We start from the raw sequence: 13,824 nt of genomic DNA, 5'->3' as shown, positions 1-13,824 counted from the left end.
TTAAGTGCCAGGCAGGTGCTCGCTCACTCACCCCTCCCCCAGAGGGGTGGGGAGGAGAAACAGAAAGGGATGTAGAACTAAAGGGTAGAGATAAGAATAGCTTAATAACTGAAATAAAATAAAACCAAAAGAACAATAGTAAAGATAACAGTAATAGTTATAATGAAAAGGAAGGAGAAGGAAAGAGGAATGAAATCCAAAAGGAAGGGAGAAAAGAAAACCAGTGATGAACAATATGACTGCTCACCACCTGCTGGCTGATGCCTAGCCAGTCCCCAAGCAATGACTGGCAGCCCTGGCCAACCACCCCTCCCCCCGGTTATATACCAAGCATGATAGCCTGTGGTACAGAATACCTTGTTAGCTAATTCAGGCCAGCTGAGCTGGCTGTGTCCCCTCCCAATACAAACACTACCCAGCAATGACCAAAACCATCAGTGTGTTATCAACGCTGTTCCCATACCAAATCCAACGCACAGCACTGCTCTAGTCTCCAAGAAGAAAATTAACTTTATCCCAGCTGAAACCAGGACAAGGGGGCAGGTAATCAATACAGTAAGGCACAGAGGGAACAAAATGCAGAGGAGAATTTGAGAATTTTCTGCAGAAAAGGGAACTCTGAATCAGTTTCGACTGGAAAGCCTCAAAACTCCAAAATTTGGAGAAAACTCAAAAAGAAACTAAGAAAAGACCGAAGTAACTGCTTTAAATGTCAAAAAAGACACAAAAGGTAAGTTTTGTTCAGGAATTTTCTAGGTATGGATAAAAAAATATTGATGGGAGGTAGGAATGAATCTTCATATACTCTCTACAGTTCTCAAAAGAAGCTTTATCTGAATGCAAAGGGGTCTGGCCTAAATTGAAAAAGAAAAGGGAGGTCTGAGATGCAGTGTAACCTACTTCTAAAGATAGTGTAAAGCTCTATCCCAAAAAGTAAGAGTGACTGTGAGATAGAAAGTGAAGAGACAACTAGCTTTTTATTTGGAGGCTGGAGAGGTGTTTGCTGATATTCTTTCTGTCGCTGGACAGAGGATGGGACAGAGTGACTCAGCTGGAGGACAGTCAAAAGAGGGAGGCATGCAAGGGCTGTTTGTTCCTGGGCAGTCTGTGTGGGGAAGTAGGTATTTCAATCCCTTTTGATTCTACTTTTTAAGAACTGAGAGCTGTTGAGTATGGAAGGGAGCAATATTGGGTTTGATATGTGATGTTCTTTTTAGCAAAGGTTATAATGAACTCATTTGTGTATATATTTTGTTCCTATAACTATCATCCACAAGTTAATTTGTTTAAATGGAAAACTGGCCCAGCAAATAGAATTTTGGTCATTGTGCATGAAATAGAAATGGTCTTAATTGCCTTCATTTTGAGATAAATGCAGGAATGCTGTGGTTACTACTTTTTTCTTGTCTTTGGTATCATCAATAAAATGGTAAGTCCATTAAATATTTTTGCATTTGTAGATCAGAAAGTTAACATCCTCATAGGATTTTGATTGAACTGAAATTTCACAACACAATTTTATTCAATTCACTGAAAGGTTATTTTCCTGAGCATTTCATAACCAAAATGAAAGTTTCACCTATAGAAAATGAATATCAGGTAAATGCTTTGTGTTACCTATCCAGAGATTTTTATCAAAAATTGAAACATAAGCTCTTCTTTATTTAATTCTTAATATTCCTAGTTATATATAAATTTGATATTTGAGCCAGAACCAGCAAAAGTAGAAGAATGTGTAAATAAAGTTTTATTTCATTTGAAAGATTATGTAGCTTGTTCTTAGTAGAATGCTGAGTCAATTCTGCAAGTCCAGGATATTTGAGATAATTAGTAGATAAAATATTCAGTCTTTTTTAAGAGCTTAAAGAGAATCCATAACCACAAATCTTTAGGTCCTCTTGTCACAGTTGCTTATAGAAAAGATTGACAGAATAACTCCTTGCAGTGTAGTACCTAGAGTTTACAGAACCCTTATAAAATGCTCTCTAAAACTTGTTACTAAATTGGTTTGTGTTCTGGAGTGGCAGGGAAATCATTGGATGAACTCGTTCATTTAACAAAGTATTTCAAGCGTGGAATATTTTCCCTTCAGAGAAGATTCATATATTCATAGCTTCTAATGGCCTTTGTTCAGGCAATGTGTTTATATTAATTACTAAGATATTGACTCTAGTAATCTGAATTTTCTCACATGGTTTGATGGATCACTGCACCTTCCCTTAGAAATATTCTTTACTGATGCTATCTTAGGGGAGGGGGGAATAGTTTCAAGTAAAAGGAAATTAAGTGAGACTTTTTTTATTGAACCTTGAGGAATTAGGATGCTAAGTGTGCACAGTAGTAAGTCTCTCTCAGATGTAATACACAGGCAGCTTAAAATTGTTTGAAGTGGACCCCATTTAGGGAAGGTATCTATGTGTTTATAATAAAATAAGTATATTGCCAAGCGTCAAATTTTTAAGCTGGCATGGCTGATTCCTTCGTTATTACTATTAGGAATAACCATTTTTGAGACTTAAATCCGTGTTTTAGGCACTGAGCAGATGACTTCTGGCACCTGAGTCGCCTAATAGCATCTTTGCTTGCCTTAAAGGATTTAGTCATGGATTCTGAAAGAAAAAAAAAAAAAACCAAAACAAATAGTTCCATTAAATTTGGCAGGAATATGTATTGCTCACCTGTAAGGCTTCCGCAATCAGTGTCTACTCATGTATTAGAGTCTTTTCTTTTTTGAAGAAAGGGACTTAAATCACCAGTGAGAAACAGCTGATTTTTCACAAACTGAACTGGAATCTGTTATTTGTAAAGGAGTGATTTTATTCACTGAAGACATGAAGCCAACACTGACTTCTAATTGGTTTATTGTGTGGATTCTCCAGTGTGGTTTGCAAGTCTAGGGCAGCACGTTCGAGCTAATATGTAATATCCATGACACATTGCCCACAGGCTGTGTGCTTGTGTGGGATGTTAGCCTCTGTGGAGGAGCTCCCACAGGCTACGTCAAGACTGCACAGCTAATAACGCCTGTCTTACAGTTGTCCAGATTGGAGACTTGACCAGAAAGCACCACATCTTGTTCTAGATTTCCTTCCTGTGTAAATTAGATGGGTGGAGATGTGATGCTTGGGGAGAGGGGATCTTCATTCTGGTGAAGAGCTGGCACACAGCAGGGTACGTGCTGACACCCAGGTGGTGGGAACTGATCCAAATTCCTCAGTTCAGGCAGCACCAGGGATCTCAAGATGTGACGTAAAATTCTTGGTGATTTGCTTGATTCCACTCCCTCCCCGCACTGGAACACAAAAAGAAAAACATACAGGAAGTGTTTTGTTGCACAAAACGTGATAACCTACCTACATGTTCCTACAAATTCCATCCTTTCATTTTTCTCCATGTTTTTTCTCCTACAGATGAAGAGATTTATGCTTCCAATTCTATTACTTCCATGTTTAATGTAGTACTATTTGTAATCAAAGACGGTGCTTTGACATGGCTGAGTCCATGGTGTTTTTTATGCCTACATCTTTCTTTCTTCCAATATTGTATCTTGTTGCTGTCCAGATAGATTTTGATTTAAAGAAAACAAAAATAGCCCTGCTTGTAGGGTGGGTATTACTGAAATGTTAGCAGCAAGAGCAAGGTCTGTTTTGTTTTTCAGCAGCCTGTTCTGCTTTACCAATATTTCCATGAAGTGATATTTGGAAATGTTTCATAGATATTTTTCATATAGTTTTATCTTCAGTGCTATAGTTCTCAATAAACATACTTTTGGAGTATTTTTGTATTGTTCTGTTCCATATAACTCAGAGAATGGAAGTATTCTGTAGTTACAGTATTTTTTTAAAATTTGAAATAAAACATACAGCTCAATGCGAGTGTTCTGTAAGTAAATATTTCATTTTGAGAAAAAACATGATGTAAACAAAATACAGAGCTTAATCATGTACAAGTTGGTTGATGGTCTTCTGGAGCACTGAATAAATCTTATGCCTAATGTTTTGAGGCTCAGTTTTTACTTGTGGCTTGAAGGTTAGCTGTTTAAATATATGAAAATATATAATGTGCATTAATAAATAAATCATATGCATATAGTAAAAATGCATGTTTTATAAATATTTTTTATAAATAAATATTATTTAAATACACATTTATAAATATAAATTATATGTGTTTTATAAATTTTACATATTTTATAATTGTGTATCTCTCTCTAAAACATGATGTCGTCTTTGATTAATGCTGCTTTTAAAGTTAATCTGATGCTGGTTTTAAAGTTTCTAAGTGAGTCTTGTTTATTGGTTTGTACAGTTCCAAACAGCATTGTATTTCCATTGTGGTTATTGTAAAGTTTGGAAATGGGAAATTATATATTTTTAATATAAACTTTTTAACATGCATCTCTTGACATTTTTTTTTCACTGTTGACCTGTTCCTTTTGCCCCTTCCCTTTCAGGTACAAGCACATTCTGATGGCTCCAGACCCAGTACCAATGTATGCTCTGAAACTGTTGGTGGCTCTGACTGAACACAGCCCTGCTTCCGTAAGGTGATACAACTACACATTCCCTGTTGTTCTGAGCTCTTTCTGTTCCAATTCTTTTATTATTTTTTTTTAATTAGGAATTAACAATAACTTAGATCTCACTGGCACACTACTTAGACTAGCACTTAGGAGCTTTAGAAAATCCTTGGAGAGTATTTGCTGTAGAACACAATCTTACGTTTTTTGTGCCAATTTCATATGATCCTGGTTATTTTAATCTGGATTTAGCCAATGAAACACTAAAGACAAAACTGTAAGAATTTAAACATTAGAATTATCATTCAAACTTTAAAAAAAAAATTAATACTAAAACTGTTGTCTGGCTAAGCATATTTGTATTAGGACAAAGGTGGTGTGTTTGTGAAAGGTTTAGACCAATCAATTCTCTTTAAAGCTGTTCAGATTTCCTGCAAGTATAGCTACCCTTTAAAGTTCCTAAATATGGATTTTAATGTTTGGTGTAAGTACATTCAGTAGGTTTAGAAATATCTTAATGTCTCTTTGTTCCAAAGTTTAGGCAGTTATGGACTTACAAAAAAAACCCAAAAACAAACAAAAAAAAGTGGCATAGAATTTAAACAGCATTTGTTAATAGTAGTAAGGATTAATATCTCTGGCATATGCGTGCATGCACACAGCTATTTCTCTTCCCAAATCTGCCCAGAAAACTAGGTTGTTCTTGCACTCGCCATTGTCTGTTCATGGCGTCTGATAATGTTACTGTTAGGAAGTCACTGCATACCATACTGTCCTACTTTGACATAAGCACAAGATTAAAAAAAAACAGGAAATTTGTTTTCCCACTGTTTTTATTACAGGAGATGAAAATATCCTCTTTTAATCTTTTATGATGCTACTGTGAACAGTGCTTTAATATACTAAGTAGGCTAAAAATTAACTAGGAAATAGAATGGCTTGATATTTTAAAGAGTTTGAATACAGTAAATGTACTTAATTATATTTTTATGATATAGAAGCTGTTTATGCTATTGCAGGATTTTATGTATTATACAAATAATGCAGCTTTCTATTTTTAGAATTAACTTACAGATACTTACTCTAGTAAAAATTACAAAAAATATTTCTGTAACTAGAATGCTGGGTATTATAGCAGCACTTTTCCTCTGCCTAATGAATTCTCTTTATTTGAGGAATCATGCATATTTGCCATTTTGCTCAATGTAGGCAGATTGTGAATGCACACTCATCCTCATGGTCTTGCAGCAGACAGCAATTTTTAATATTATTTAAGAGCAGCTGTGGATATCAATGAACTCTTAATAATTTTAAGTACCAGTGTGTCCTGTTATTTAAGAACTGGTTACTAGATTCCAGATACTAACACATCCCTAATTATTCTGTTTCTTATGTGTCTTACTGGCCCTCTTCTTTTACTTTCACTAATAATTTGTTCGGCTAGATTTCTGAAGGAGCAAAATTTATCCGATTCTTTTGGTCTGTCTTCCTGATTCTTTGATTTCCCAATAACTCTAGCTGGAAGTAGCCAATGCATCGAAAGTGTGACAGAATAATATATTCATATTTGCTAGTGAACAAAATGGGAACAAGGTACATGCTATAGGGAACAACCACAATTGATTCTGTTTTGGTTTGATGGCTAATTCATCAGTATGTGTGGAACTCAGAATTACTTAAGGCATATGCTGTCCCTTGCCCCTTTCATTAGGCTTATGGAAAGTGTTTGATTGTTGTGATTGGAAGTAAATGAGTAACATTGGACACAGATCCTTTGGGATTAAATTGTTCTTTGTGGAAAAACTCTACTATATTATAGTACTGATGACAGTGATGTGAGTCACTTTTAATTGAGTCTCCGTGGCTTCTCGGTGCTTACATTTTATCCTGGGTTTAAGGATGGATGCTTTCTGCTGTGTTTTACTTTAAAGGAATACAAATGATGGTAGCAAAGAGTTTGTAAAATGGCAAAATCTTAAATTAGCATTTTACCTTATTGTCTCCACCTCTTTCAAAAATACTTAACGTTATTTGGAATTGTGAATTGGGAGGAGAATGAGGGCTACTGTGTTTTATATAGTTTGTTCCATATGATAGCTTGTTCTCAGACTTGTTCACCTAACACATTTTCTCTTTCTTGCTTTCTTTTCTTTAATCCCACCATTTTTCTTGTATCTCACACTTACCTTTCTTCTTCTTCCCATTCCCTCAGTCTTTTCCTGTGTGCTTACTGATAGAGGCATCAGCATTTGAGCAGTTCTTATTTTAGCACTTGAAAGGAGACAGATGCATTCCAGTCTTTTGTTTCTTCTTTTTCATAGCTGATACTGTAAATCAGCTAACTTCTTGTGGTGTTGGAGGAGAAACATGCGATCTCCTTTTTACTTTTTTTTTTTTTTTTGGACACTTATTTTCTATTACAGGTAGTTTGATCTACATGGCAGACGAACAGATATTAAAATATTTTAAATGCCTTTTAAAACTTAAAATCAAAAATTTGTGGTAAAATACTGCTAATATATATCTCCTTTGAATGCCTTTAATAATTAATATTTTGTAAGAATACAGAAAAAAATATAATCTTTGCCATTGCTCCACTATTGGGGTAATTTTGAGCATTCTGTATTATAGAAACTCTTCTGCTCTATTGCTTTTCAATTCAGCAGTGGAGAATTCTAGTGATGTCCCATTAATGTGCTACAGAATTACATGTTTCAAAATGTTGTTAGTTCCAGCATGTATAAGATGGTAACTGTAAAAATCCCCCTACTTTAATGTGTTTCTATGAGCACATTAAATATTTGGACACCTGATTGTATGAGCATCCACAGGAAGAAAATCCAGTTTTAGAGAAGGATGAGTGTTTTCTTGTTTGTTTTCAGCTTAATGGGTTAGAGCATAAATGAGTCATGTGTTTCCTTTACATACCTGTTGTTACATCATGCAACAATTGCTGTCTGATACAACTTCACTTAGAGTTTGTTTATTACAAAATTAGATACCGGAAGAATGAGCTTTGAACAGAATTTGTCCATCAGTTGCCTATTTTACACGGGGCTCAAAGCTAATAGTCTGCTGTTAAAAGTGTTAATAATATTGTGTTGTGGCTCTCCTAAGTACGTATTGCCTTGTTTTCCTCAAGAATTTTTAATGTCCTCTGATAAGAAAAATTGTGGACATTAAAACCAGTGTGAAAATGAATAGCAGAGTTCATCTTTAGCTATTTTGAGTCTGATTTTTAAAAGAAATCAATGATATTAAGGAAACAGGTAGCTTCAGTTCATGATTAATCTCTGGACTACTGCATTTTGCATTAGGGTTTTTTTTTCCCCTTGTTGGATTTACTCTTGTTGGATTTTACTTACGTAAGAAGTTGTTGGAGGAACTGAACTTCTCATAGTGGGAGCAAATGACTGCAGCAGGGCGAGATCTGATTTAACTATGCAAAGTCTGTATTCAAAAAGAGCAGTATTATAAGATACCTTGTCCTTTGTGTGTTGACCAGCTTAATGTATAGGCTGTATGTATGAGTCAGAAGTCAGACATAATCTGTTCGTTAAGGGTTGGGGCTTTTTTGGTTCCTGCTTTGAGTCTTGTACACTGTTGTGATCTGTAATGATCAGATTCATAGATTTTCTAGTAACAAGGAGTAGTTGAAGTGAATTTTGTAGTTTCTATTAATATGGTATACTGATCAGCTCATCTGAAATGTTTTGTCTATGGGAAGATATTTTGTACTGTGCTACTGCAGGAAACATATTGGATCATGATTCTTGTCTCTTGGTCTTACAAATAAGGTTATGAAATGCAGCTATGTATTTTGCTGTGGGCTCTTTTGTGCAGCTACTTGGCTTACCTTTAGTCAGAAACTTACAGCATTTGATGACATTAATGTATCTGAAAGCTAAATACTGGAAACTATGGATTCTGATTTTTATGGGTTGTTAAAATATCCATTTTTGGTTGCAAGGAAACGAGACAGTAAAGGAAATAGAGTGGAGGTGAGGGGAGTGTCAGATACTGCATCAGATAATAATCATGAGAATGGGACACATTCCTGTATTTTGTCATTAAGGTCATTTCCTGAGGGAGAAAAAATAATCTAAAAACTAATGGCGTGACCCATCTTAGATTTACGGTGGATTGAAGGACAGGGGAGCAAATTAAGGAAACTTCCCCACCTCCAGTCTGTACTGTTAAGTTTCCCAGACAGACATTAGGCACTGTTGTAGAAAAGGGGGAAAAGCAGCAGAAAACAAAACAGGAAGGTGCTGAAGAGCAACAAAACCATCTGCTGCTTCTAAGTGCCACGTATCTAGTATCTGTGAGGTGATAGCTATATCAACCATGTACACCACAGCAGACTGTCTTGTCTAAAGTAACTCTTTATCACAGTGTCTTTGGAATCATGTAAGAATCGTGCAATTTTCAAACTTCATTTATGGTACTGTTCATACCCATGCATTTTCTATTAAAGGCCACTAAAAGCACATTTTAGAGTCAGTGTTAGTAATGAATTGATCCTCTTTTCATTCATCATGATGTTCTACATTAGCATTTGTTGATATTTCTGTATGTTCTGAAATGGTGTATGTAATATCCATACTCTCGATTTCAAAAAACAAACAGTAAAAAACCTCAAACTCCAACTCTTTTAATTGGTTTGTGGTGTTAGAATTGTGATTTGGTTCACAAGTACTTGTTGGTATTGTGCCCAGATTATCTTTGAACCTGCTGTAGTTTCTTTTTCTTTATACTATAGGGCTAGCACTTCAGTACTTTCTTGGTGAATTTGTTAATGTGGGCGTCTATTAATTGCTTTAAAAACACTTTGTTCTTCTCAATCATTTTAATTTCCTAGTTTAAGGTAGAAATGTTCGCTTTAAAAAGTTAATCTATTTGCTTCTAAATTACTTCTCTGTTTTTATGTGTTTACTTACTTTCTGTAATGAATATGAATAAAATAATATGGAGTAGCTCTGACAGCAGGTAAGCTTATAGGGCCTAGTCAGCTGAACTGAACAGTAGAGTTACATGTTAGAGGTGTGTAATATTAGTAAGAAAATCTCAGTGCAGCTGGATTGAGAGATTGTCAGAGGATGGTACAGTTTTATTAGAACTTTGGGGTATATTTATGTAGATTTTGAACTGGATTCTGATTACGCTGGTTTCCCATCTATGAAAACTGAGTTGTAAGAATGCTGACTTTCTTGTTAGAGAAGGAATGCTAATATAAACCAGCAAAGAATTAATGTGATTTTTGCTGTTGTATGATATTTGCATATATGCTGCTTTACTGAATAACACCAGGCAGGAAGACTTACCCAGAAACAGACTCTTGAAATGTTAAGTTCTGTGTCAGCTAATAACACTGTTGTCAAGTTGTGCATCATTGTAGTTCATATCAAAGGCGTTGGTTGGAGTTCATTATTGCAAGTGAGTTCTTATAGTCTAGTCATGTGCTGACTGTAATGCTAATCACCGTTTTTAATGTGAAACACAACTCCTTAGTGGTACATTTTATAAAAATCCCCCTTTAGTAAAGAAATTAGCTATTAACCTTAAACCTTCAATTTTGTGTTCTCTTTCATGTTGCTGATGAATTGCTGAATATCTTAAGTTTTAAAAATGTGAGGCTACTATTTGATGTTACTGTTAAACCAGTTATTGAAAAATGTCATATTGTAATGTTGACGTATTTATTTTTCTAGGTTAAAGCGTTAAGCAGAAGGGGGAAATGCCATTCTTTCTTGGTTATTTTTACTTTCCAGAGTGAATTTTTGCTGTTGTGAATATATAAATAGTAAATAAAGAATAAACAGGTTGTGAGGAAGGGTCAGCTGATTAGGGTACTACAGTTGGAGTTGCAAACTTGAGTGAATTCAGTCCTGCCACAAATCTTCTCTGTTCAGCATGAAGCAGATCTAAACCACCATCCAATCTATTGTGTTGTTTTCAAGGGCAGGTGCCCAGAGAAGACTATAAGAAGGCATCAAGTGAGTGACAATACTTTCTGCGGGCTTTCTCAGCCCCCTGTGAGTTTTCTTTTCAGAAGCTATATAAGACAATGTGGTGTTCTGTAGACAGTAGCTATTGATGAGTAATTTCAGTTTCATTTATGTGGGCTCACAAAGATACTTGATAAATAACTTTTGCTATTTATAGTTATTCTATAGCATAATCACCTGCATATGAAGATTTACCATCTTTAGAGGGTTTTTTGGGATTTCTTTGTCTGATCTGGCACTTGCTGCTAAATTTGATGCCATCAAGTTCTTACATTCAAAAAGAAGCACACACTACTTCATAAATTTCTGCAATATTGTCTCCTTTAGCTGTACCATTTGCAATCTGAACAGTCCTGCGCCTATCTTTTCGTAACCTTTAGTAAGGGGTCCTTACAAAACAGATTTTGAAAGCTCAAGAATACTGTATCAACCAGCAGTCCTTTGTCCACACACTGACTGATGACTTCGAAGATCTGTCATGGATTTGACATTTTGTCCTTTTAAAACAAGTGTCTTGGTTCTTGCTCTGTGCATCCCCACCATTTCTGTTCTTCACAATAGCTTCTACTCATTTGTTCAGCTTAGAATGTCTGTAATACCCAGATTTTCACCCCCCATGTAACTTTTATCGGAAGTTAATAGCCAATAAGATCCCATTTTCCGTCTTTTAAATCTCTCCTATGAAAGCATCTAGTTTTAAACAAGGTACAGTTTAAACACTACAGTTAACAGCTATTTTCTTCTCTAGTTTCTTTTGAACTCTTCAAATGCTCTCTGGTCCTGGTGATTTGTCTCTGTTAATTTTGTCTATAACCTCTTTTACTGATACTTCAGTTTGAGGCAGATGACCATATAGAATCATACAATCATTTAGGTTGGAAAAGACCCTTAAGGTCATTGCATCTAATCATTAACTGAGTACTTCCAAGTCCACCATTAAAGCATGTCCCTAAGTGCCACATCTACAGGTCTTTTAAATACTTCCAGGGACGGTGACTCAGCCCCTGCCCTTGGCAGCCTGTTCCAGTGCTTGACAACCTTTTTGGTTAGGAAGTTTTCCTGATATCCAACCTAAACCTCCCCTGGTGCAAACCTGAGGCTGTTGCCTCTCATCCTATCACTTGTTACTTTGGAAAAGAGACCAACACCCACCTGCCTCCAGCCTCCGTTCAGGTAGCTGTAGAGAGCAGTAAGGTCTCCCCTGAACCTCCCTCTCTCCAGGCTAAACAACCCCAGTTCCCTCAGCCACTCATATGCATTCTCTACAGAGAAAAATGCTGCTGTTAGAACCTCACCAAGCTAATTTATGATAAAAAAAGATGTAAATATACTTGTTTAGATGTTGGCTTTTTTCATTGGGAACTTCTAAATTGGGACCCTTACGCCAAGACCAAGTTTTACAAAAAAAGAATTCAACACTTAAAAAAGGGTTTTTTTCAGAATTTATGTATTTGTAAATATTTGTATGTTGGGTTGTTTTTTTTTTTTAAATACATAGATATCACCAGGGATTCAAGATTTCATTTTGGCAGGTGGTGAAGTAAAACAATAGGTGACAAATTTGTTCTCCCCTTCTGTGGTCTAATAAAAACTCTAATCCTTTTTCTGTTGAGTAGGATAGTTTCACTAAGAGAGGTTGGAGCATAACCCTTAGTAGAGTGAACATAGCCTACTGACTAGCTGAATTTACCTGAAGAGAGAAGTCTGGGGATGAAGAAGAGGTTTGGAACCTGGGTCTCTGCTACACTTCCAAGGAAGACAATTGGGTAACTGTTAAACAAAACACAACGAAACCCCAAAGCTACTCTTTTTAAAAAGAAAACAAGTGAGTAATGCATGAGAATGTCAATCCTAAATAGATATTGATTACTGAACCCAGAAGATAGGAGCATTTTAAGCCTTCATATTGGTTGGATCAGCCAGATCCCTGGGCAGTGTTTTGAATATTGCAATTCTGATTTTAGGCACGCCCACACACATACACACATGCTTTTGTGTTTTATGACTGGAAATTCTAGGACCATGAGGACACCTAAATCCTCGTGCAGATCCAACTCAGAAACGCTACTATTTCCAAATGTTCTCTCAACATTTTCTTGCTCATGCATTATTTTTCATAATTCTAAATATGATTTTTTATAAATAAATATTCATATTTATAAATATGAATTCTAATATCTAAAATATATTTTAGATAGTTTTGTAGGGATTATTTTTTTTGTGTAGGTGGAAGAAATATTCAGAAGATTGAAAGATAACCTTGTTACCATAACACTTAGTGGTGGTGTTCTACCTGCTTATAGTTTTATGAAATTAATAAAAAGTTGTTCCGTAGCTATGGAATGTTTTTAAAGCTTCGTTTTTTTCCGAGTTTTTTTTTCACAGCTCAGGGTGGATTTGCTTTGTGTCCTCTTTCTTTCAGTAACAGAAGTTGGGTTTGGATTTTTAGCAAATTATTTACCAGTCTCTTCCCTAGAGACTTTGCATAGAAAGGACAGTTAATCATACATGCAAGAACTGCAGTCTCTACACAGGTTAAAATCTGAACTGTTGATCTTAATTTTCACAGATTTTAATCCTGTTGTTGAATAGATGGCTTAAATTCACTTTAATGGCTCTTTTTTATATATTCCATTATTATTTTTAAAATACCTAAAAATGCTTGATTGCAAGTGCTTCTGTGAAAAGATATTGCTTTGTGAGAGACTTGCCAGTCTTCTGTTGTATCTCTTTCAAACTTCTGCCATTCTTCAGAGATTGGGTCAGCCCTTTTGTCATGTAGTAGAATTACATTTTGTAGGAATTGAGAATACTTGAAATCAGTGTTAGCTGACTGTACGAAGAAGTGATTTCTGGTGTGTGAACTGAGACCTTTGCTTTGATCTCACCCACTCCCTCCCATCTGTCCCTCATCACCCATATCTCTAGCAATCTGAAGGGGTGCTTTTTATTTTAAATTCAGTAAGATTTTTTTATAATTTTTTTTGTGTGTAGAAGGATTTGCAGTACTGTAGACTATATTTTAGAACAGGCTCCAAACCCACATAGTGACCATTATTCGGCTTCCTTGCTTCTTGCTGTGTCATGATCTGCAGAAAATGCAAAATGAGAGGAGTCTCAAATGATTTTTTGAAGGTGTAAAGCCTACTTTACCTTCCTTGGTGTGTTGAAAACATAGGTCAGTAATTTAGCAAAGGGTGCATTTATGTTTACACCTTACAGATCACCTTTCAAAGAACCATATGGGCTCAGAAGGTTTCATTAACATCTGTCTAACAAAGTGCTGGAAGTCTGAGG

At 35.6% G+C, this 13,824-nt stretch overlaps 1 protein-coding gene across 3 annotated transcripts in view; it reads left to right on the top strand.

Moving 5' to 3' along the window:
• Positions 1-13,824, top strand: part of ULK4 (unc-51 like kinase 4) — a 249,705-nt gene that overhangs the window by 103,506 nt on the left and 132,375 nt on the right. For all 3 annotated transcript variants that reach the window (XM_055707054.1, XM_055707052.1, XM_055707053.1), the window contains exon 30: positions 4,454-4,546. In XM_055707054.1, the coding sequence (XP_055563029.1) occupies positions 4,454-4,546 (93 nt within the window). The remainder of the gene's footprint in view (positions 1-4,453; positions 4,547-13,824) is intronic.

Source organism: Falco cherrug, chromosome 4 (genome assembly GCF_023634085.1).
Source record: "Falco cherrug isolate bFalChe1 chromosome 4, bFalChe1.pri, whole genome shotgun sequence".
Taxonomy (NCBI): domain Eukaryota; kingdom Metazoa; phylum Chordata; class Aves; order Falconiformes; family Falconidae; genus Falco; species Falco cherrug.
The sequence above is the reverse complement of the archived record's forward strand: the minus strand, read 5'-3'. Positions and strand labels throughout refer to the sequence as shown.